The sequence below is a fragment of the Esox lucius genome, chromosome 24 (genome assembly GCF_011004845.1).
Source record: "Esox lucius isolate fEsoLuc1 chromosome 24, fEsoLuc1.pri, whole genome shotgun sequence".
NCBI classification, from domain to species: domain Eukaryota; kingdom Metazoa; phylum Chordata; class Actinopteri; order Esociformes; family Esocidae; genus Esox; species Esox lucius.
The window spans coordinates 8,844,773-8,866,656 of record NC_047592.1 but is presented as its reverse complement, the minus strand read 5'-3'; the positions used below and the strand labels follow the sequence as shown (position 1 = coordinate 8,866,656).

The following is a 21,884-nucleotide window of genomic DNA, read 5'->3' as shown; positions in this document are numbered from 1 at the left end:
TGCCATGTTTAGGGGAAGTGTTTGTGTATTTCTGCATGGATGACATGAAAATGTGCGACCACACCCACAGAAATACACTTAGGATTTGACGATGACAACCTGCACATTATGGGCTGGTTTCCTGGGCAATTATTACACCAAGTCCAAGACAAAAAAAATCATTGACCTTGATTATTTAGTCTGGGACTGAGCTTAATCTGAGTTTGTGGAACCGGCCCTGTACCTGTCAGAACTGGGCTAGCCATTTACAGGCGCCGGTTTCTGTTTCTGATTTTAAAAGTAATTGCCTACATTTATTGCAATCTGATAACACGTTTTGTTTTATAATATTACCTGTTATTTACAGAGCACCAAGAACTGTCTACATGCAATCAATTACTTCCCAAGATCAGAAGCCGAATCAGCTATCTGAATGATAGATTGTGAAATAGGAGGGCCATTTAGGCAAAATAGTTTTATGTTAGTAGTGAAATTACTACATATAAACACTCCTGTTTGGAAATTCAAATTCAACAAAGAAAAGCAAACAAAAACAGTGACAGGCGGGGGTGTATATAATCAGTGAAAATGATATATGTACTGTACGTACATATGAAAATAAGAAAAGAGAAATGCAGATGGGGTGAAGGGAGACAAATGGAAACAGAGCCAGGTAGAGACAGACAGAGAGACAGACAGAGAGACAGGGCAATGAAGACAGACAGAGAAACAGATAGAGACACAGGGCAATAAAGACTGACAGAGAGACAGACAGAGGTAGAGAGAGAGAGAGAGAGAGAGAGAGAGAGAGGGGAATGAGTTTCTGTAAATGCTGACAGCAGGTAAAGGTGAAGGGGAGGCGGAGGGAAAGAGAGGGAGAGAGAGAGAGGGAAAGACAGGGGGAGAGGGAAAGAGAGAGAGATAGGGAAAGAGAGAGAAGGGGATAGGCGTAAACACATGCCTTTCGTATTCTGCAATGTTTTCATGCATTGCTCTCCTTCTCTCACATTTCGGCCACAACACATTCCTTCACGGTGTACTGAAATAGTCCCTAACAAAACACAACAAGCCCGGTTAAATTTACCTGACCAGCAAATAACGAGCTAAAGCACAACACAGTTTTTGTAACTGTCGCCGCCGAATGTCCAAGTGTATATATTTAATGAAAAATAAACTGCCAGACATATTTTATGGTATATTAACATCAGCCCCTTGAAATGCTCAGTCTGATCGTGTGGGTGTTAGGAAATGCATTTGAAGACATTTGCATACACAGCTGCTAGGATAATCTAGAGACCACCTCTTTACACGAATGAACACCACATTATGACATCATGGGCCAAAAGCTTCATCCAACCAAACTGGTTGACATTGCAGACAACGTTTTAAAGGGCATCATCATAACTGTCACAATTTCAGAGTAGAATCGACATCATATAGTGGAAATATATGATTACACGTGCATTCTAACATTCCAGCATCGTCGTGGTAAAAAGCGGTGACTTTGCCATCGCAGCGATAGCCGGCGCCTCCACCGATGTTTTCCCAACATCCCCCTACAGCGAACAAAAGGATGAGATCCTCCGTTTCATTTATCAGACTCATCTCTGTCTCTGCAGGGAGAACAATGGCCTACATTCTCCACTACAAAACTCCCACAATACAGACATCACACGGCCAGCTCCCAAAGAGTGTGTCACTGACTTCCACTCCAGCGCCGGATCCTTCCAAAAGGTCAACGACAAGACTGCATTAGAATAATACATTCTAAAGACATTAGCACTGGGGGAGGGGGGCTGTTTCTTTGCTCTGCCTCAGAAGATGACTGCTTCAGCAAGATGAGCGCTGCCACAAGACGACTTCTATAATATCATGGCCGCTTAAAGAAGGTGGTGGGTGCTTTAAGACGACGACAAATGCTTTAACAACGCAATGGCTAATTGGAGATAACAGCGACTGCTTACATAACAGGTTCTTGGTGCATTTTAAACGTGCCCATCGGTATACCAGTATTCTGCCATGTCCTGCGCGGACCCCAGGAAGCTGCCCGCTGTGACAGAAGAGCATACGTGGCCCCAATGGAATCACCTAATAAACAGTACAGGTACGTTCAGTAAATGACGTTCGATGGTCAGAGCGCTGATCTCCTAATGAGAGCGAGTCAAAGAGCAAGTTAGGCCCAAGCCACACTGGGTTATACGGCACACAGGGTTCTTGGACGGGGGCGGCGCCTTACCTTCTTTGCAGTATTTGCCCCTGAAGCGGGTGTGCGTGCAGTCGCAGTGCACCTCGCCGTACAGGATGGAGCAGAAGCCCCCGTTGAGGCACGGATTCTGCTTGGTGCACAGGTACTCCAGGTCACTCTGGATGCCCTGGCTGTTGAGCAGGGTCGGTGGGATCTCGCCCACCTTCAGGTTGGAGATCAGGCCCAGGAACGGCGGCTCGTACTTCACCGTGCTGGAGGTGAGCGCGGAGAGGCGCACGTCGGGCGGGATGCCGCCCACGAAGAGGTCGCTCACCACGGCCATCTCCTTCCGCTTGGACTTGACCTCCGCCACCTTGGTCTCGCCGTCCACCATCAGCAGGGTCTCGCGGAAGTTCCGGGTGAGCAGCACCATGTGCCAGCGGTCGTCGCTGACCCGCGTCTCCATGTGCAGGGCGGCCGGCTCGGCGCAGTGGATGGCAAAGCGCAGCTGGAGGCGCCCGTCGGCGATCAGGAGCTCCATGAAGTCGCAGTTGCCGCCGTCGTCCAGGTAGAGGACCAGGGCCTTGCTGACGTTGGTCTTGAGGCTGAAGCTGAGCTCGCCCACCGACCCCGCCTCCCAGCGGCCGTAGCGGGCCCACTGGCCTGGGGTCCCGCCGAACTCCAGCGCCCGGGCCACGGCCAGCACACTCAGGACCGCCAAGGGCCACGTGGGAAACCTCAAACCCCCCGTCATGGTTACAATTCCTCAAATGCGGCTGGTCGTGTTGGTTCGAATCCGCAGTGGGATGGACCTCGGCCTCAGCTCGCCAAGCTGCCGCTGGTGCTTTTGTTTATTCTGTTCAAGTGTACACAACTGTTATGACCGACACTGGCTACAGAGTCCCTGGGGATGGGGGTGGTGTGAGAAACCCGGTTCCAGATTCCAACCTGCCGATTCAGCGGTTTTCTTTTCGTCTTCTGAATTCGCTCACTTTTTCAGCTGCTTTATCCTGACTCTCTCCTTCGCCTCTCCATTGGTCGGGGCCTCTGGGACTCAAAGAGAAAAAGTAGGATAGAGGACAGGTAAGGAAATAATGATAATTTTAGCCCAGCGTTCCGTCGCCCAACTCAACCCCTTATTCCAAAATAAAAATCCCAGTCCCTTGAATCCAGCTTTGTAGGAAATGTAAGGCAATGTTGTAGCAATATATACTGTCCGTTTTGAGGCATGCGCCTACGGTTGCTGTTTTCGGAAAACAGGGGGCAGGGGGGAGGATGACAGTGCGCCGAAGAGGACTGCGTCAAAGCGGTCAAGTGGTACGTGGACAGCTGGGTATGTTCATGGCACCGTCTGCGTTAACGATTTTGGTCTCCTGAAGCCTCGGATTGGTCCGCCACAGCTTATACTGCTCTGGGGCCCCTCGTCATCTTGACAACCAGGGATCTAGAAAAAGCAGACAGACGCGCAATTAGACCTCATAGAAACGTTGTAGCATGCAATAGCAGTCTCTGAGACTAGTGTTTTAGCTCCCTAAGCTAAAGGCTTCCATCTCACAGGGCTAACGGAAGCTTGTGGGGCCCATGAGACCCAACAGTTCGAAAATACTGTAGTCACATTGAGTTAGCATGGTAAATCGTTAGGGATCCCATTTGTAGAGGAAATATTTGCTAGCTTGCCTCTCTCGTATCCAGTTTCCTTAGAGACATTGACTATTGGAATGTTATAGACGTGTCATAGCCTTCTGTCTGTTTCCGGTGGTGTGAGATATACTTTGTTCAGAGCCCACGGACGGTATATTAACAGCCACTTCATCCTTGTCTTCCTGTCTACCTGCGCTGAAACACAATGCATACAGCAGAAGGCCCCCGGAATGCTTAAATCCATAGCTTGACTTATCACTCAGCAATAAGGTTTCCAATAAATCATCTCATTTACATTATGTAAACTTGCTATGGAAGACACACACACACTCACAAGCCATCATTTTAATTTTTAGCGGGGTGCAGTGGAGTCAATGGCTTCCAGGATTGCTGCTCTTGACCCTAGCCCCTGGCCTAATCCGCTCTCATTATGCCTGAAGTGATATTTCATTTCCATCGCTGGGAATTCATAATTAAACCCCCCGCTTGCCCTGATCACTCTCACAGGATGCCGTGCCTGGTTCTCTGACCTCAGAATGACAACCGATGACAACACTACCCCTAAGCCTGAGAGACAGAGAGAGAAACAGAGAGAGAGAAGGACAGAGGGGGAGAGTGAGAGCAGAAAAAGGGAGAAATACAGGGAAAACACATAAACTGAGAAAGAGAGAGAGAAGAGAGGGAGAAATTGTGCTATGCCTTAAGGAGAGTGTGACGACGTGAGCGAGAGATGGCTGATTTATTTTGATCACTGATGGACGAGAGCCAATGCTATCAGCGTGTTTGCATAAGAACCTCTGCTTTCACACACTTCCCCATGAATTAAGCCCTACACAATAACAGCCCTAGATCAAAGCATTATTGACATATGGACAGTTCCAGAGCAGCTCACGGGCCATGTCATTTAATAGGAAGCCCTGCCAAAGGAGAGGTACGACGCACAGGGCCACATTAGGGAAGTAGAGGTGACTCTGAAGACTCCCGCCCACATCACGTGGTTGCTGAGAATGCTCCAATCAAAACACATTAACCGTGAATCACCATGACACACCGTGAATCACCACAACAAACCGTGAATCGCCACGACAAAACACGAATCACCACGACACACTGTACAGTTTGAGAATCGGCTGATGCGAAAAAACAGCATTGATTTGTTTGACGCAATTGCACTCATAAATGGGAAACTGGAATTAGAATATTTCCTCTTCTTTCCTTTCAATATTCACGCAGTGGCTAAATTGCTAATTACACCATCAGCTTGGAAACACCCGGCATCATGTACAGAGGGAGCATCTTCCACTGTTTTGTACTTCGGTATTTTGGCTTTCTGTTATGACTGAATCCTAGTACTACACGTCTCTCCCATTCCTGCCATTGGCTGTTGTTTTAAGAGCCGTGAACACACAGCCTTCTGATATTCTCAAATCCCAAGGACACGGACGCGAATAACAAGCCTCAGGGGATATACTACAGTATGTGTGTGTGTGTGTGTGCGTGTGAGACATTCAGAAAGATAAATATTAATTTGGACATGCAAATATTACAGCTTTTTTACTGTATTATCACTCAATGCGCCGTCCTAACATGTCATTCATTGCTAAAGACAACACAAAATGGATCACAAGTGTCTTATTCAGCTTTATGGCTAGTCTAAAAAAAAAAAACTTGTGTGAAAATGAACCAGGGAAACATGGGAGGAATGAATGAACAGCAGTCAGAAGTATGATCTACCCAGGATGCACCAGGGGCCTCTGAGGAGTGGGAGTAACTCATCACTGTCATCGATGAACCACCAACATGCACACCAAGTCTGGTTTCCAAATTCAGACTAGGCCTCTGAACATTTTTCATGCTCCAAGCTGAACTTTAAGAGGGCGAGAGGGACATGACAAACAGAAACCTTGCCGACTCTCCGTCCAGTGTTTTCTTTTTCTCCACATCTCTCTTCAACTGTGTTTCCTACACCGCTGAAGTGAAATGTATTTCCTATCCACAGCACCAAATGAGGCCTGATCTTTTGTGTTTTCTCCAAACAGATTTTAGACCAGCATGACATCTATTTGGCTTCTCCTTTTCCTCAAGAACCATGGGTTGATACAGCTCAGTGCCGATTCGACTTGCCTTGCCAAACCATCTAGCTCAAACTGTGACTGAGCGAGAGGCTACAGCAATAGATGCACGGCCCGTAGCCCTGACCCCTTTTCTCGGCCGAGCAGCGACTTCCAAGTTCCCCCACTGACGTGCGCAGAGCTGCATGAGTCAAACTTTGACCCCATTACTTTCACATCACAACATCAAAAGCCCAGCCTGAGATAAAGTGAGGGAATAAAGTCCTTCAACTGGGGTTGTTTTTCTTTTCTTTTAGGTGGGGGAGGCAGATGGTTGTGTGGAAGTGTGTCATGTAGTTTCAGGAGGGTTTCTAAAATATTATCCCGCCTAGAAATGGAACTCAAGTGATCTCAGTAATATCAAGGATAAGCTGGTTCAGGGTTTAGGCACAACAAGTGGCTGTTTGTGTTTGTTCCTACAGCTCAGGCTATGGTTGTTGTGGTGTGATATTCCTTATAGCTCAGGCTATGGTTGTGGTGTGATATTCCTTATAGCTCAGGCTATGGTTGTGGTGTGATATTCCTAATAGCTCAGGCTCTGGTTGTTGTGGTGTGATATTCCTTATAGCTCAGGCTATGGTTGTTGTGGTGTGATATTCCTTATAGCTCAGGCTATGGTTGTTGTGGTGTGATATTTCTTATAGCTCAGGCTATGGTTGTGGTGTGATATTCCTTATAGCTCAGGCTATGGTTGTTGTGGTGTGATATTCCTTATAGCTCAGGCTATGGTTGTGGTGTGATATTCCTTATAGCTCAGGCTATGGTTGTGGTGTGATATTCCTTATAGCTCAGGCTATGGTTGTTGTGGTGTGATATTTCTTATAGCTCAGGCTATGGTTGTGGTGTGATATTCCTTATAGCTCAGGCTATGGTTGTGGTGTGATATTCCTTATAGCTCAGGCTATGGTTGTGGTGTAATATTCCTTATAGCTCAGGCTATGGTAACCTAATGAACATGGCGAATACATGTGTAGCTTCAAAGTAGGTAATACATCTAGCTTGGCACTATGAGGATTGTATGACTAGCAGCCATGAAACGAGCATACTGGTAAGCTGACTACCCATCTAATTCTTGTAACATTGTTACGATGGACTTTCATGTTCATGTTGCTCTGCCATGATTAACGCCCCGACTGAGATCGGACCCACGTTAGCTTGCCGAGGCGACTACGTGATCAGACGGTCCAAACGTCTCAAAGTAGCGAATCACGCCGTTGCTAGCTGTCAAAGACGGATTGCCGGTCAATTTCTAAGAACAGACCCATTACTTTGGTGAGGTAAAACTGCACCCGCGGGTTGACATGCTTAAGTTACTATAAGCTAGCCATAAGTCGTTGCAAACTTCCCTCGCAGACTGCAGGTGGCGTTCCATTCAAGTACCGTGAAATATCTATGGCGGCCACGGAGATTTGATGGTCCTTTTTTAAGAGGGTTCTCACAATTGGAGCTTCCTGGAGACACATCTGTTTACGTAACCAACGGCAGCTGAGATAAGACAATGAGGACGCCCAGGCGGCATATATGTTTTGCTGACCTCATTTCAGACACTTTAGATGCTAACAGAAAGATGAATTCATCTGTCAACACTGTAAGTCCATAAGGAGGATGCCCCGGCACCATAACGGGAGGGCTGGAGTGATGCTGTAGCTGGAGGAGAGGCAGGATGAGATGATGGTCCAAGTAACAGGAGAATCCCACTGGGTTTACTGTGGAGGCAAGGATGTGGATGTAAAACCCACTGTGGCCTCTCTCCCCCCTCTCTCCCCCCTCTCTCTCCCCTCTCTCTCCCCTCTCTTTCCCCTCTCTCTCCCCTCTCTCTCCCCTCTCTCTCCCCTCTCTCTCCCCTCTCTCTCCCCTCTCTCTCCCCTCTCTCTCCCCTCTCTCTCCCCCCTCTCTCTGAGACTCCTCTTTCTCTCCCTCGTAATCTTCATCCGCTACGTTCCTCTCTCTCTTGTCATCCCCCTCTCTACCTCTCGGGCTACTTTCCTCTCTATCACTCTGTCTCAATCTCTTCCTCATTTTCTTAATCGAAATGTCCCTCTCTCCGTCCACCTCTGCATTCCACATCTCTCTCTCTCTCTCTCTTTCTCTCTCTCTCTATCACTTCAATTCAATGCAGCTTTATTAGCATGACAGTTATTACAACCGTATTGCCAAAGTTAGAGGTACAATAACAACAGGAGACTGACTACACAGTAGCAGCACCATTCAAGGTGACATCAAAAACAACAATAAACAGCATTGTCAGAAATATTCAGCAATAACAAAATGCTCAGTGAACAACAACAACTACAAATGAACAAATAACAGTCATTACGATCGTATTACAAAAGCTAGGGGGACACCAACAATAGAAAACTCCCAGAGTAACAACACTGAGAACAGAAATGACCGTCACAATCTGAAAGACGTAGCAACAACAAAACCATTGAGCTGAACAGTAACAATAAAAGTGAAAATACATAAATAATATATCAAATGTAACAGTCCACGGCAGGTCAGAGGTTATCCCCTAATTTTCTTGCACTCTCCGAGGAAGCGTCCAGCTAGGGGGGCTGTGTGTCCCTCCCCCAAAAGCACCGGCATCTTTCCCTCATCGGACAGCATGGTGAACGATGGCACTAGTGTTTCAAATTTATTAAAGAAAAGCTGTCTGGTTTTTGTGTCATGTTGGCAGTGTAGTAGAAAGTGCATCTGTCTCTACCTCACCTGTCGTACAGAGACCACATGTTCTGGATTCTTTTGGTAACCAGGTTTTTTTGTGCCTACCTTTTTGATGGCTAGGCTGTGGTCGCTGAGCCTGTACTTGGTCAAGATCTGCCTCTGCTTTATATCTTTGACGGTAAAAAGATATTCAGCCAATTCACAGTCTCTGTTTAGGGCCTGATAGCAGCTCAGTTTGTTTTGTGTTTTGGTTGGGTTGCTCCAATGTTCCAGATAGGCGTTTTTGGTTTGTTTAACAATTTGGTTCACCCTGATTTGTGATTGTAAAGAAGTGTTGATCTAAGATGGAACCATCTCTCTCTCTCTCTCTCTCTCTCTCTTACACACACACACAGATCATGGTGTGCGCTGTATCCTAGAACTGGCGAGGGCCATAAATCTCAGAGAGGTGTGGTGTCGGGTTCACATCCCTCAGACAGCCTGCTGCTGCTGGGCACTAATTAACCACAGAGCCATGCGGAGACACACTTAATACTCCTCAGGTTGAATAGTGTGTCTGTGTGTGTGTGGGGGGGGGGGGGGGGGGTGAGAGGGCGTGATCAAAACTGAGGGAGGCAGGGAGGGAATTGAAAGCTGGTAGGGGGATCAAGGCAACAAGAAGGTAGACAGCTAGACAGAAATAGTAACATTTGAAAAGAGTGAGAAGAGTCAAAGGAACTGTGAGTTTGTGATACCAAAAGACATTTCAGGGATAATACTGAAAAGCAAACAGTCAGTGGCACAGCGCCTCAACCAAGACTGGTGTTAATACAGAGCCACAAGGAGCCGACCAAGGCCTTTGGACTCCTAGCTACTCCCTTTTTTGGATCAAGCGTCTGGATCTTTGATCAGCCATGTTGGCTCTAAGCCCGTAATTACTCAGTTAGCCGCTCTTACTTTGCTCTGATGAGGATTTAGCTTGCATTTAGCGTTATCGAAGCATCTTTCAAATGTAGCCCATTAGCTAACTTTTACAGGACGTGTCTTTGCGTCTTGGAGTGATTTAAAAAAAAAAATGAATATGTTAATGGATTGCGTGTGTGTGTGTGTTAGCATCTATGTTTACATTGCGTACAACTGTGTGTACATTTTGTGTGTGCATGTGTGTTTGTGTGTGTGTTTTGTTTCTGTCTGTGTGCAGGAGCATTAAATAAGTAGCTCATCAATACCATCACATACTGGCTGAATAGTTTGCTACATTGCCATTAACTCCCATTATGTCTCACTTATTCAGGTGCTCCTCTTGTCAACTAGACATCATCCCAGCTTCTTCCTCCGCTAAGATGGGCCCGCACACAGATAAAGGAGAACGTAAATTCCTTGTTTCTCTCCCCTCAAACTTGATCTTTTAATAAAACGTTGGCAATCAAAAAATACAATAAAAATCAAAGCAGTCCCAGGAGCCAAACTCTTTATCGACGGTCTTGTCTAGATTACTTGGCAGTTGCACTGGGCAGGGCAACAGAAACGTTCGCCCTTGAGGAGTGGAGGCTCAAATGGGTTTGAATCAAATAAAATTGGGACGATTTTTGTGTTTCTTTTACTACATTTACAAGCTCCAAAAGCACCTTCCTCTTGTTTTATGTTCATATGAGCAGTGTGTCATGGCTGGATAAGCTGCTTTTCCTCAGTTAAAATGTCATGCCATAACCAACAGCATTACCGCTAAAACTAGCTCTTATATCCCTGCCAGCGCTGCGTGAAATTAGCACTTTTGATCACGTTTTAAGGACACACACAAACTATTTCCACCACTACCATCCGAGATGATTGAAAACCGGGATAATTCCCAATCGGTGCGCAGCAGCTTGAAAATAGGAGAGAGCTGGCTTGAACACATACCCAATACTGGCATCGCCCAAAATAGAGCGCTGTCTGGCGGTTTATTGTCATTGTAGACCCCCTGCACAGCATTGCACACATTCATTACCACCCACCCCACACACACTCACACACACACACACACACACACATACACACACTGTTTTAAGGGACCATTAGGCTGCCCAGAGCTCATCTTGGGGCTGTTTATGGTGCCAATCATGATCAGAGTGGAGTGGGAGAGGAATGCGGAAACATTATGGCAGAGCCATAGATGCCCCTTGGTGGACCAACTACGTCATCCCTCCCTCCCACCCACCCACCTCGTCCCTCACCCCTATCTCATTCTCGTCTGTAACGTTGTCTCATCCCTTGACTTTCTCTCTCTCTCTTCCTTTTTCGCTTCTGCCCCCCGACGTCTGTCATTCTCACTCTTTTTGAAAACGTCTAACCTTAACGCGAGATCCCACATCAGACAATTCCTCTCTACCAGCAGCCCCCCCCCCCCCCCTCCCCATCTTGCATCGCTGTTATCCATTCCCTGGGCCAGAAAGATCAACGATCGAATTCCGAAGGGAGAGTAAGGGAGTGGCAGGGATTGCTATTTTAATAATGACAAATGAGTTTTAAGTGCTGCAGACTGAATGCTGGAGCAGAGGTATGCTGGCACTCGCTATTCAGCGTGGTGATTGTTTTCTAGATGAGATCTGTCATTATATATAATATGAATGTGAACCTCTGCAGCTGAGATGAGGAAAGCTATTTCCAGTTCCCCCGAATTCCCTCTTAGAATGACAGTGCATCAGTGTGTGTGTGTGTGTGTGAGTGTGTGTGTGTGTTACTGCATTTGTAGTTGTGCAGTATGTGTGTGTTGGCTAGTGTGTGTCTGAAAATGTTTTGGTAGAGGAACACAAGGTTTTTTTGGCCCTGCCCAGAGTTCTTTCTCTCTCCTTCCAATTAAACAGCTCAACAGCCTACAGCTGCTCAACCCTTCCCTGGTAGGAGAGGAGGAGAAGGAAGAAAGGAAGGAGGGGGAGGAAGAGAGGAAGAAGAGAGGAAGAGTATGTGAAGGGAGATGCAGAGAGTAGAGATTTGCACACTACATCATGGCGTTATTGACAAGCTATAAGCACTGTCTCCTCATCATGTTGCTCTCTGCGCCAGTTCTCAGATCGGCAGCCAGACAGAGAAAGAGATCGAAAGAAAAGAGAGGGGGAGAAAGACAGAGGGAGAAATTGAATTGAGAGAGGAAAGAGGTGGGGAGGGAGAGAAGGAGAGACAGCGAGGCAGCACCATCTTATGAGAAAACAAAGACATGGCATGTCCTTTTTGTTGGCTCTGAGGAATGGATCTCTAGCAGTACCAAACATGACAATGGCCTTGTGTCTATTTCAGGACGAAGCACTGCTTGACACACAGATCAGGGTAGCAGCACATTCAAGAGCAGGCGACATGACGCTTACCAGCAGCACAGGGAATGTCATGTGAAAAGACTGGCCAACAGGGCTAATTCGATGACACAGGAGCCACAAAACTGGATTTCTATACCGCCATTCATTTGAGCAAAGAGATGTGAGCTATGCAAGTCTTTGGGTGAAACGCATCAACTAGGTTCTAGTTCACACATTTTTCTGTATATTATTTACTGCAAAAATGCAATGGATGGCTGTGCTTTCATGACAAACTAAATACAATCAGCAGTAAAAAAATAAATAATGCGTTGGTAGTTTTGATTATCGGACCAAAAGCTAAAACAAACAGGGACACTGATTCCTTCCCTGCATATCAACTAACAAATATACACCACCTGTTTCGTGGAGATAATACACCACCTGTTCCGTGGAGATATACACCACCTGTACAATACGGAGAAACTGTAAACCGCTTGTGAAATGGAGTGCTAATATCAAGCACTGAACATGCGGGGAAGATGGCAGCCAATTCCACAGCACCTTCATATCTTTCAGGCACGAGATGCAATGGTGCCCCTCAAACACACCAGGGAAACAGTCCCACCTCCCATGGATTTTAATCGCTGAGATTGCAGCCTCGATAAGCCGATTTAACCGACGGACACTTTGACAAGTAGCCTTTCAGCCACCGTAGCGGGCCAGGCAGGCACACTGTGGGGGAGGGCAGGGAAAGTGGGCTCCCTCTCAAAGAAAGAGAAGCATCTCCATGACTTTTTCATGAGCCAGGCAGCAATTAGAATGGAGGAATGGAGAGATGGAGTGATGGACGGGGAGGGGAGAACAGAAAGGCAGAAACACCTAGAGAGAAATGCAGAACTGTACACACACACACACACACACACACGACACACAAACAGAAAAAAAACCACACATACACACACACACACACACACACACACACACACACAGGCAGACATGAGCCTGCCCACGCATGATATAGGAGTAGTAGCTAGTAGTTGCCGTCAGAATGATGTGTCCATATACACTCACCTAAAGGATTATTAGGAACACCATACTAATACTGTGTTTGACCCCCTTTCGCCTTCAGAACCGCCTTAATTCTACGTGGCATTGATTCAACAAGGTGCTGAAAGCATTCTTTAGAAATGTTGGCCCATATTGATAGGATAGCATCTGGCACCAACAACCATGCCACGCTCAAAATTGCTTAAATCACCTTTCTTTCCCATTCTGACATTCAGTTTAGAGTTCAGGAGATTGTCTTGACCAGGACCACACCCCTAAATGCATTGAAGCAACTGCCATGTGATTGGTTGATTAGATAATTGCATTAATGAGAAATTGAACAGGTGTTCCTAATAATCCTTTAGGTGAGTGTATGTATGTGTGTATGTATATGTGCATGTATGTGTCAGACTGTCAGGATGTGGTTTATAAGTGTGTCAAGCTGACAGATCAACCTGTCAGATAACATCCCCCAGTAAGGCCTTTCGAGGAGTCGTCAATGCACCTATTTTGAAAATAAAATGTTCATAATGTGTTAAGATTTAAGCCACTGGAATCTTAAGTTCCTTCTCCCAGTTCGAGTAAGCATCACTAAACTAGCTTCAGGGGAAAGACACACCTCCGAAACACCCACACACATTCTGATCACCTGCAGAGGGAGAGAGAAAAGAGAGGGTGGGAGACAAAGACCACGGGAGGGGGAGCCCAAGAGGGAGGTAGGGAGAAAGAGAGGAGAGCACAAAGCAAAGCCATTCCAATGAAATTGGCTGCCGTAAATGACACTCGATTACCAGCTTAAATATTCTGTCAAAAAGCAATTTCCGTAGTACACGCCAAAGGCAATTTGCACCTTATTAAGAGGCCCGGGATATCATTTATGATCTTGTTTCCCCCTTCCTGACTCTCATTTACCCAGAAACCTCCTTTTTAACTTTGCACCTGGTTAACAGCGGCCATTTTATTTGTGTGTGATTGACAGGAGAAAAAGGGAGGGAAAAGGCAGAACAGGGAAGAGAAAGGCTGCTATTCTAAGTAGCATGAATCGGTAATGAGTAGATTGGGATGACCGATTATTCCGTTAAACATCCTTTATCATCCAAAACAAAGAGGTGACCACAGCCTACAGCTTGCAGGTTATAAAATAACATTTATGGGGGAGCTTTAAAACGACCACAGTTTTAGACCATCTAAAGCCACTAAAAATGCATTAAGGCCAAATGGGGAAAAATGAAGTTGATCGGTAAACCAATCGGGTCGTTCAGCCTTTGGTTTCTTTTCCTCGGGTGCCCCGTGAAAACACATTAGCAACGGGAACCAGTGCACTGACAACTAAAATATGGCCCAAATCGTTTTGCCTTTATTGGCTTTTAAACGTCATTACTCTGAGCTAAAAAGGTGTTAAAGTCCACGTTAACCAAACAAATCAGCATTTCTGTCGCCACTCTGTTGTGTTTTTGTGGCATCCTCAGGTGCCAAACCCATCAGACAAATGGTGCGCCAGCATCCCATATGGGTCCCTATTCCCTAGGGCCCAGTGCACTAGATATGGTTCCATTTGGGACACACCCCATTAGGAACGAGCACGTAACGTCCCATGACATGTCTAGTAAACCCTCAAAGCATTGTTCTGGCGGTTCCGGTGTTGTAATTTCCAACAAGGTTTGGAGTTGAATATGATTAGTGATTGCTTGAGATATCACTAGGTGAGCAGTGCGTTTCATTTTGCAGGCCTTGTAAGGTTCACACAGCTCATTATGCTTTTTTTTGTTTTCACTCCGGTTCACTTCCTAAGACTAACTATTCATCTCCACAATATGGACCCAAGCTCTGTCTTACAGAAGAGCACTCCCCCTCCCCTCTCTCATTTCCTCCCTCCATCCCTCTCTCCTCCCCCTCCAACTGTCCCTCTCTCTCCTTCTCCCTCCATTCTCCTCATCTCTCTCCATCTCTCCTCCCTCTGTCTCTTTCTCTAATCCTCCACGGTCTCCGTTTCGTCCTCCTTATTTCAGAGAGGACCCGAGGACTGACATATCTCTGGAAGAAAACGGAGTTGTTAACCGTGTTGTCATTCACAGCGTTCCTTTCATTTCAAATCATCCAGTCAGAATGCAGAGTTCACACTACAACTCACGACCTCGCCGGTTTCATCCTGAGGATGGGAAAATGGCCAAATCAGCTTGAATAGCCTATTTACGATGTCAGCACAGCAAAAAGTGGAAAAAGTGGAAATTGAGAAAATAGGCCGTAAAAATAGAGCTTTCTTTCTCCAAAAGGCACCCTATTTCATCTTAAATAGCTCCATATTCCTATATATAGAATATATGATGAGATTATATAAGCGGCACTAATGCTTGCCTTCTCATTCTAAATAGAGCTGGGAAAGGACCAGACGAGGAGCTCCGAGCCTCGACTTCAGTATCCCAGAGCTGCCTGCTTATTTCCCATCATCCCTCATTCCGTCTTCATATGTGGATGTTCTAGACAGGATCATTTTCCGTAGCTCCTTGCGTAAGAACAGGAGACATACGCTGAAGAGGGGACATCTTAAAAGAAAATTATCTTAAAAGGAAAATCTCAGTGGTCTGTGCTAGAACTGAACAGATTTAAATCATAAAACATAACGGTGCAAATTATTGATCAGTAAAACGCTGGAATCAATGAATGGTTACGTATTATATTTAAGAGACACACCAAATGACATAACAGGGTTTGTTTAACTAGTAAAATGCTGATCATCAAAGTACCTGAGTCTAATCAATAACCTCATCTATTGATTTTGGCACCGTGTCATCACTGTGTGTGTGTGTGTGTGTGTGTGTGTGTGTGCGTCCACTAATGCCTCTCAGGCTGGTGGCAATACTCCAGAAGTCCCTGTGGCCTTAAAGGCATCGACCCGTCCTTGACTGTGAGGCTGGAGGTAAACCTTAAACCCTCTGTTGCAGAGAAGCTACCTTCAGCAACGCTGATGACACACACAAAGAACCACAACACAAATACACACACACACACACAGAACAAAAACACAAACACACACACACACACAAACACAAACACACAGAACCACAGCACAAACAAACAGAACCGCAGCACAAACACACACACACAAACACACACACAGAACCACAACACAAACACACACACATATAACCACAGCACAAACACACATACACATACACACACACATAACCACAACACAAACACACACATACCCAGAACCACAACACAAACACACAAACCCACAACACAAACACACACACACACACAGAACAACAACACATACACACACAAACACACAGAACCACAACACAAACACACACACAAACACACACAACCACAACACAAACATGCACACACACACACACACACACAAACATACACAGAACCACAACACAAACACACACACACACAGAACCACAACACAAACACGCACACACACACACACACACACACACACACACACACAGAACCAGAATACAAACACACACACACAGAACCACAACACAAACACACACACACACACAAACACACACACAGAACCACAACACAAACACACACACACAAACACACAGAATCAGAACACAAACACACACACAGAACCACAACACAAACACGCACACACAAACATACACAGAACCACAACACAAACACACACACACACACACTCACACAGAACCACAACACAAACACACACATACCCAGAACCACAACAAAAACACACAGACCCACAACACAAACACACACACAGAACCACAACACACACACACACACACAAACACAAACACACAGAACCACAACAAAAACACACACGCGCACACAAACACACTCACACACACAGAACCACAACACAAACACACACACATACACAGAACCACAACACAAACACACAGACCCACAACACAAACACACACACACACACACAGAACCACAAAACAAACACACACACACACAGAACCACAACACAAACACACACAAACACACAAAACCACAACACAAACACACAACACAAACACACACAAACACACAGAACCACAACACAAACACACACAAACACACATAACCACAACACACACACACAAACATACAGAACCACAACACAAACACACACAACCACAACACAAACACACACACACAGAACCACAACACAAACACACACACACGCACACAGATACTAAACACACATTTTTACAACCCACACACAGATTGTGGGAATGGAAGCGAATTCACAGCAGAATGCAGCGCTTAGAGGGGATGTCCACAGGTGATGAGGTTAAGTTGCTGCATTGTTACCTAAACTCTCCGAAACTCTCTCGGTCAAACTGTGAACATACTGTAAACTGTGAACTACTGTTCAATTATTAATTCCAAATGATTAGGTCAGGTTGGGGATAGAGATAAAATTAAATATTTATTCTGAGTGGATAAATGAATGAAACAGTTTGGGGAAAAAGAAGCTCAGAATAAAACATATCAAGTGAGCAAGAAACTTGGTCTTGACTTGGCTATTTGCCTTGGACCGGGATTAACCCGGTGAGTCAGAGTTTAATGCTCATCAACCAACGCCGAAACACCCTGACCAGCCAGCCAGCCTCCTTGACTGTAGAAGAGGACACCGTTGCATTCCAGGGGCCAGATTCTGAAGAGTTCTGAACAATTCACGCGATTTGGACAGATCGAATTTCAACTGGAAACGTCCTGCAAACCTAATGCACAGCGACCTAGCTGCACGCGAACCTGTCACTCACGCACATGCACACACGCGCACATGCGCACACACACTCCCCTTTCTCAGATAAGTCCCTAGAGAGGAGATCTACAAGCCATCCACTTGACTCTGTGCTCGGCGTACTTCGGTGTTTCCCTCGTTTATTCGCGCGCCACTCCCTCCATCAGCCCTTATCTGCAGAGCTCACTGTACCTGCTCCCATATTAACACATGCTATGATCACTCCACCGCCATTCATCCGCCCAGCTGCTAGTGTTATGCTCTTATTGGTAATCTCCAACGACGGCTGTAAAGAGAGCTTATGTGATTCATCCACTAAATTAAATATGTTAAGTAGAATTTCCTCTGTTCCACTGGAAATGCCCTCAAGGTCCGGGCTTCCTGTGTGCATGCTAAAGCCAGCCATATGTGTGGAGTGACGATTGAGAGTTAGGTCATGGCAACCATAATTATATCATCGAATGCATGCACTGTATACACTCACCTAAAGGATTATTAGGAACACCTGTTCAATTTCTCATTAATGCAATTATCTAATCAACCAATCACATGGCAGTTGCTTCAATGCATTTAGGGGTGTGGTCCTGGTCAAGACAATCTCCTGAACTCTAAACTGAATGTCAGAATGGGGAGGAAAGGTGATTTAAGCAATTTTGAGCGTGGCATGGTTGTTGGTGCTAGACGGGCCGGTCTGAGTATTTCACAATCTGCTCAGTTACTGGGATTTTCACGCACAACCATTTCTAGGGTTTACAAAGAATGGTGTGAAAAGGGAAACACATCCAGTATGCAGCAGTCCTGTGGGCGAAAATGCCTTGTTGATACTAGAGGTCAGAGGAGAATGGGCCGAATGATTAAAGCTGATAGAAGAGCAACTTTGACTGAAATAACCACTTGTTACAACCGAGGTATGCAGCAAAGCATTTGTGAAGCCACAACACGCAGAACCTTGAGGTGGATGGGCTACAACAGCAGAAGACCCCACCGGGTACCACTCATCTCCATTACAAATAGGAAAAAGAGGCTACAATTTGCATGAGCTCACCAAAATTGGACAGTTGAAGACTGGAAGAATGTTGCCTGGTCTGATGAGTCTCGATTTCTGTTGAGACATTCAGATGGTGAGTCAGAATTTGGCGTAAACAGAATGGATCCATCATGCCTTGTTACCACTGTGCAGGCTGGTGGTGGTGGTGTAATGTTGTGGGGGATGTTTTCTTGGCACACTTTAGGCCCCTTAGTGCCAATTGGGCATTGTTTAAATGCCACAGCCTACCTGAGCATTGTTTCTGACCATGTCCATCCCTTTATGACCACCATGTACCCATCCTCTGATGGCTATTTCCAGCAGGATAATGCACCATGTCACAAAGCTCGAATCATTTCAAATTGGTTTCTTGAACATGACAATGAGTTCACTGTACTGAAATGGCCCCCACAGTCACCAGATCTCAACCCAATAGAGCAGGGGTGTCAAAACGGTTCCACAGAGGGCCGAGTGTCTGCAGGTTTTTGGTTTTTCCTATAAATTGGTTCCCAGTTCAGACCTACACAACCAGGTGAGGGTAGAAACTAACCAATTAGTGACCTAATTAATCAATCAAGTACAAGGAGAGAGCAAAAACCTGCAGACACTCGGCCCTCCGTGGAACCGGTTTGACACCTCTGCAATAGAGCATCTTTGGGATGTGGTGGAACGGGAGCTTCGTGCCCTGGATGTGCATCCCACAAATCTCCATCAACTGCAAGATGCTATCCTATCAATATGGGCCAACATTTCTAAAGAATGCTTTCAGCACCTTGTTTAATCAATGCCACGTAGAATTAAGGCAGTTCTGAAGGCGAAAGGAGGTCAAACACAGTATTAGTATGGTGTTCCTAATAATCCTTTTGGTGAGTGTATGAGACTTCATTGGTGCATGTGTGTATCCATCACACAGGTAATTGGAGCCATCGGTACACAGAGCAGTTGCTGACAATGACCATTTAACGAGCGCTCGGGATGTGTGTGTATGTATGCGTGTGTGTGTGTGTGTGCGTGCGTGCGCATCGTGGCGGCAATGTGATGGCTGTTAAAGTGTAGCAGGTGTTACAGGCTAACTGTTGTCTGGGTAAAGACATTGTAGTGTGTTGTTCCAGTAGTTTGTGCGTATGGGCGTGTCTGCATATGGGTGTGTGTGTGTGTGTGTGGTGTGTGTGTGTTTCATTGTGATAGTACGTGCGCGTTCATGTCTGTGTGCTCTACTCCACTGAAGAAAGCCTGAGGCCTTCCCCTGAGCCGTTTGTTAAGTATCTTCAGGTGTACCGTACCTCACCGCATTTTAAAGGCCTTTAAATATATCCAGTTAGGTATACTTTGGTGTGTGTGTGTGTGTGTGTTAGGTGAAAATTGGACGTGCAGAAGGAAATAGCCCACTTAGCGGCTAACAGGTGATCTGCAGCCAAGGACACCACCTTTCAGACGAAGCTGTGCCCTTCGGCAAGGTTCTTAACCCACCCAGCTCTAATTCAAACCCAACTGGCAAGAAGGGATAACATGTCCCAGTCAACAGGCCCACTTAAATCTAAGATCGAGACTGGATGCGAAATGCAGATTTATCCTACAAGCGTGGAGCGAGATGTGCGGTAACTGAAGGATAGGCAATGGGAGACAAACACAGAGTGAATAAAAGTCTACATTCTGACAGTTTACGTACGTATTACATTTTAGACATTCGGCGGACAGCGTTACAGTTAGAGTTCTCACCGTAAGACAAGCTATTTGCAAACACCACACAATCCAGAATCAGTAGGTAGACGCCGGTTACTCAATGAACAGTTCGGAAGAGGTTCCCAAGTATTCCCACAGAAAAAAGATCAACTTAGTCTATATACATGTAAAGTTATATCCCCAAAGAAAAGTTCTGGTGAAGTTGCTCAGTTTCGTTTAAAATATATATATATATATATATATATATATATATATATATATATATTCTAATTATTCATACACTAGCTGAATGTAGTTCTCTACCTGGACATATAGTTCCTGTCTATTAAACTGCACACTCTGCAGTACAATACAGGGAAGATTCTGTATCATATTTAATAAAGCTGTCATCATCATTTCTCCGGAGGACTCCTGCATCTCAGTGCTGCGCCTGCTTTTTCTGACAACAACACAGTTATTGTGTAACATCCTTTTAATGCCAAGTCAAACAAATGAGGCAAAATGTCAGGGTTTGTATCTTTCTAATTCCAACATGAATCCGGCCTGTCAGAGGGGGTTAAGGGAGAGACCAAGCGAGGTTAGAGCTCAGCCCCAGATGTTTATCATTCACCATTCTTAAACTGGCACACCTGATTCAATTAATCAAGTAGTCATCCAACCTTTGACTGAATCAGTCAGATTTGTCAGTTTAGGCCTAAAGCAATAATGTGAAAAGACCGCCGAGGCTTGGGAATCACCAGAGAGCAATTCTGATTTTGTTAAAGTTGCTTGTAAATAGGATTTGTTCCCATCGTGTATGGTAGTTGAATTACAACAACATTACGCTCCATTCAAAACCAATCTCCTTTCCACTCTCCACATCTTGAAAACAGACTTTTTACTGCACTCTCACTTTAGTGGTTTAGTAGTTTTGTCTTTTTAAAAATACATTTTACAGAGAAATCAACAAGTGAGTATCACAGCCAATCATAACATAGGTGGGTAAGTCATTTAGTGAAACACCATCATTACTGTGGATATGTTGTGGACATTTTCTGAAAATACCAACAACCACAAAAAGTTTTTCAGCACCTAAACAAAATTGCTCTAATTGTAGAGTCTTCACTTCTGTTCTCATTTTCAGTGGATTTCATCCATCCATTTCAGGTCTCAATCAGAAGAGTTGGTCATAACGTGCATCTCCCAGACATTGATTGCCCATGCTTAAACTTCAATCATGGCGCCGGCCTGCACTTCAAAACTACAGCCAATCAAACGAGGCAATCCAGCCGGAGCAGGGATCCACTTCCTGTTGGCTATGGTCACCTGGCCAAACCTCGTCAGAGCTCCATTTACACTCAAATCCTTTCCCATTAAACAGCCCTATCATGTATCATTCAGCCTGTCTGCTCTATTTAGTTCCGAGTTGTATTCTTTATTTCCCTCTCTTCGGCGTCTTGCCGCGTTTGTCTTCTCAAGCGAGTGCTACACCCACAACACAGAGAACAAGAAAGACAAGAAAGAGAGAAAAAGAGGCCGAGGGCAGATTGAGGCTTGGCTGTGCGAGAAACACCTTCTCCTTCATCCCAAACTC

At 45.5% G+C, this 21,884-nt stretch overlaps 1 protein-coding gene across 10 annotated transcripts in view; it reads right to left on the bottom strand.

The window, feature by feature from the left end:
* Window positions 1–21,884, bottom strand: part of nrxn2b (neurexin 2b) — a 638,533-nt gene that overhangs the window by 554,093 nt on the left and 62,556 nt on the right. For all 10 annotated transcript variants that reach the window (XM_029117448.2, XM_029117457.2, XM_029117453.2 and 7 more), the window contains exon 2: window positions 2,216–3,608. In XM_029117448.2, coding sequence (XP_028973281.1) covers window positions 2,216–2,918 — 703 coding nt within the window. In that variant the 5' untranslated portion in view covers window positions 2,919–3,608. The remainder of the gene's footprint in view (window positions 1–2,215; window positions 3,609–21,884) is intronic.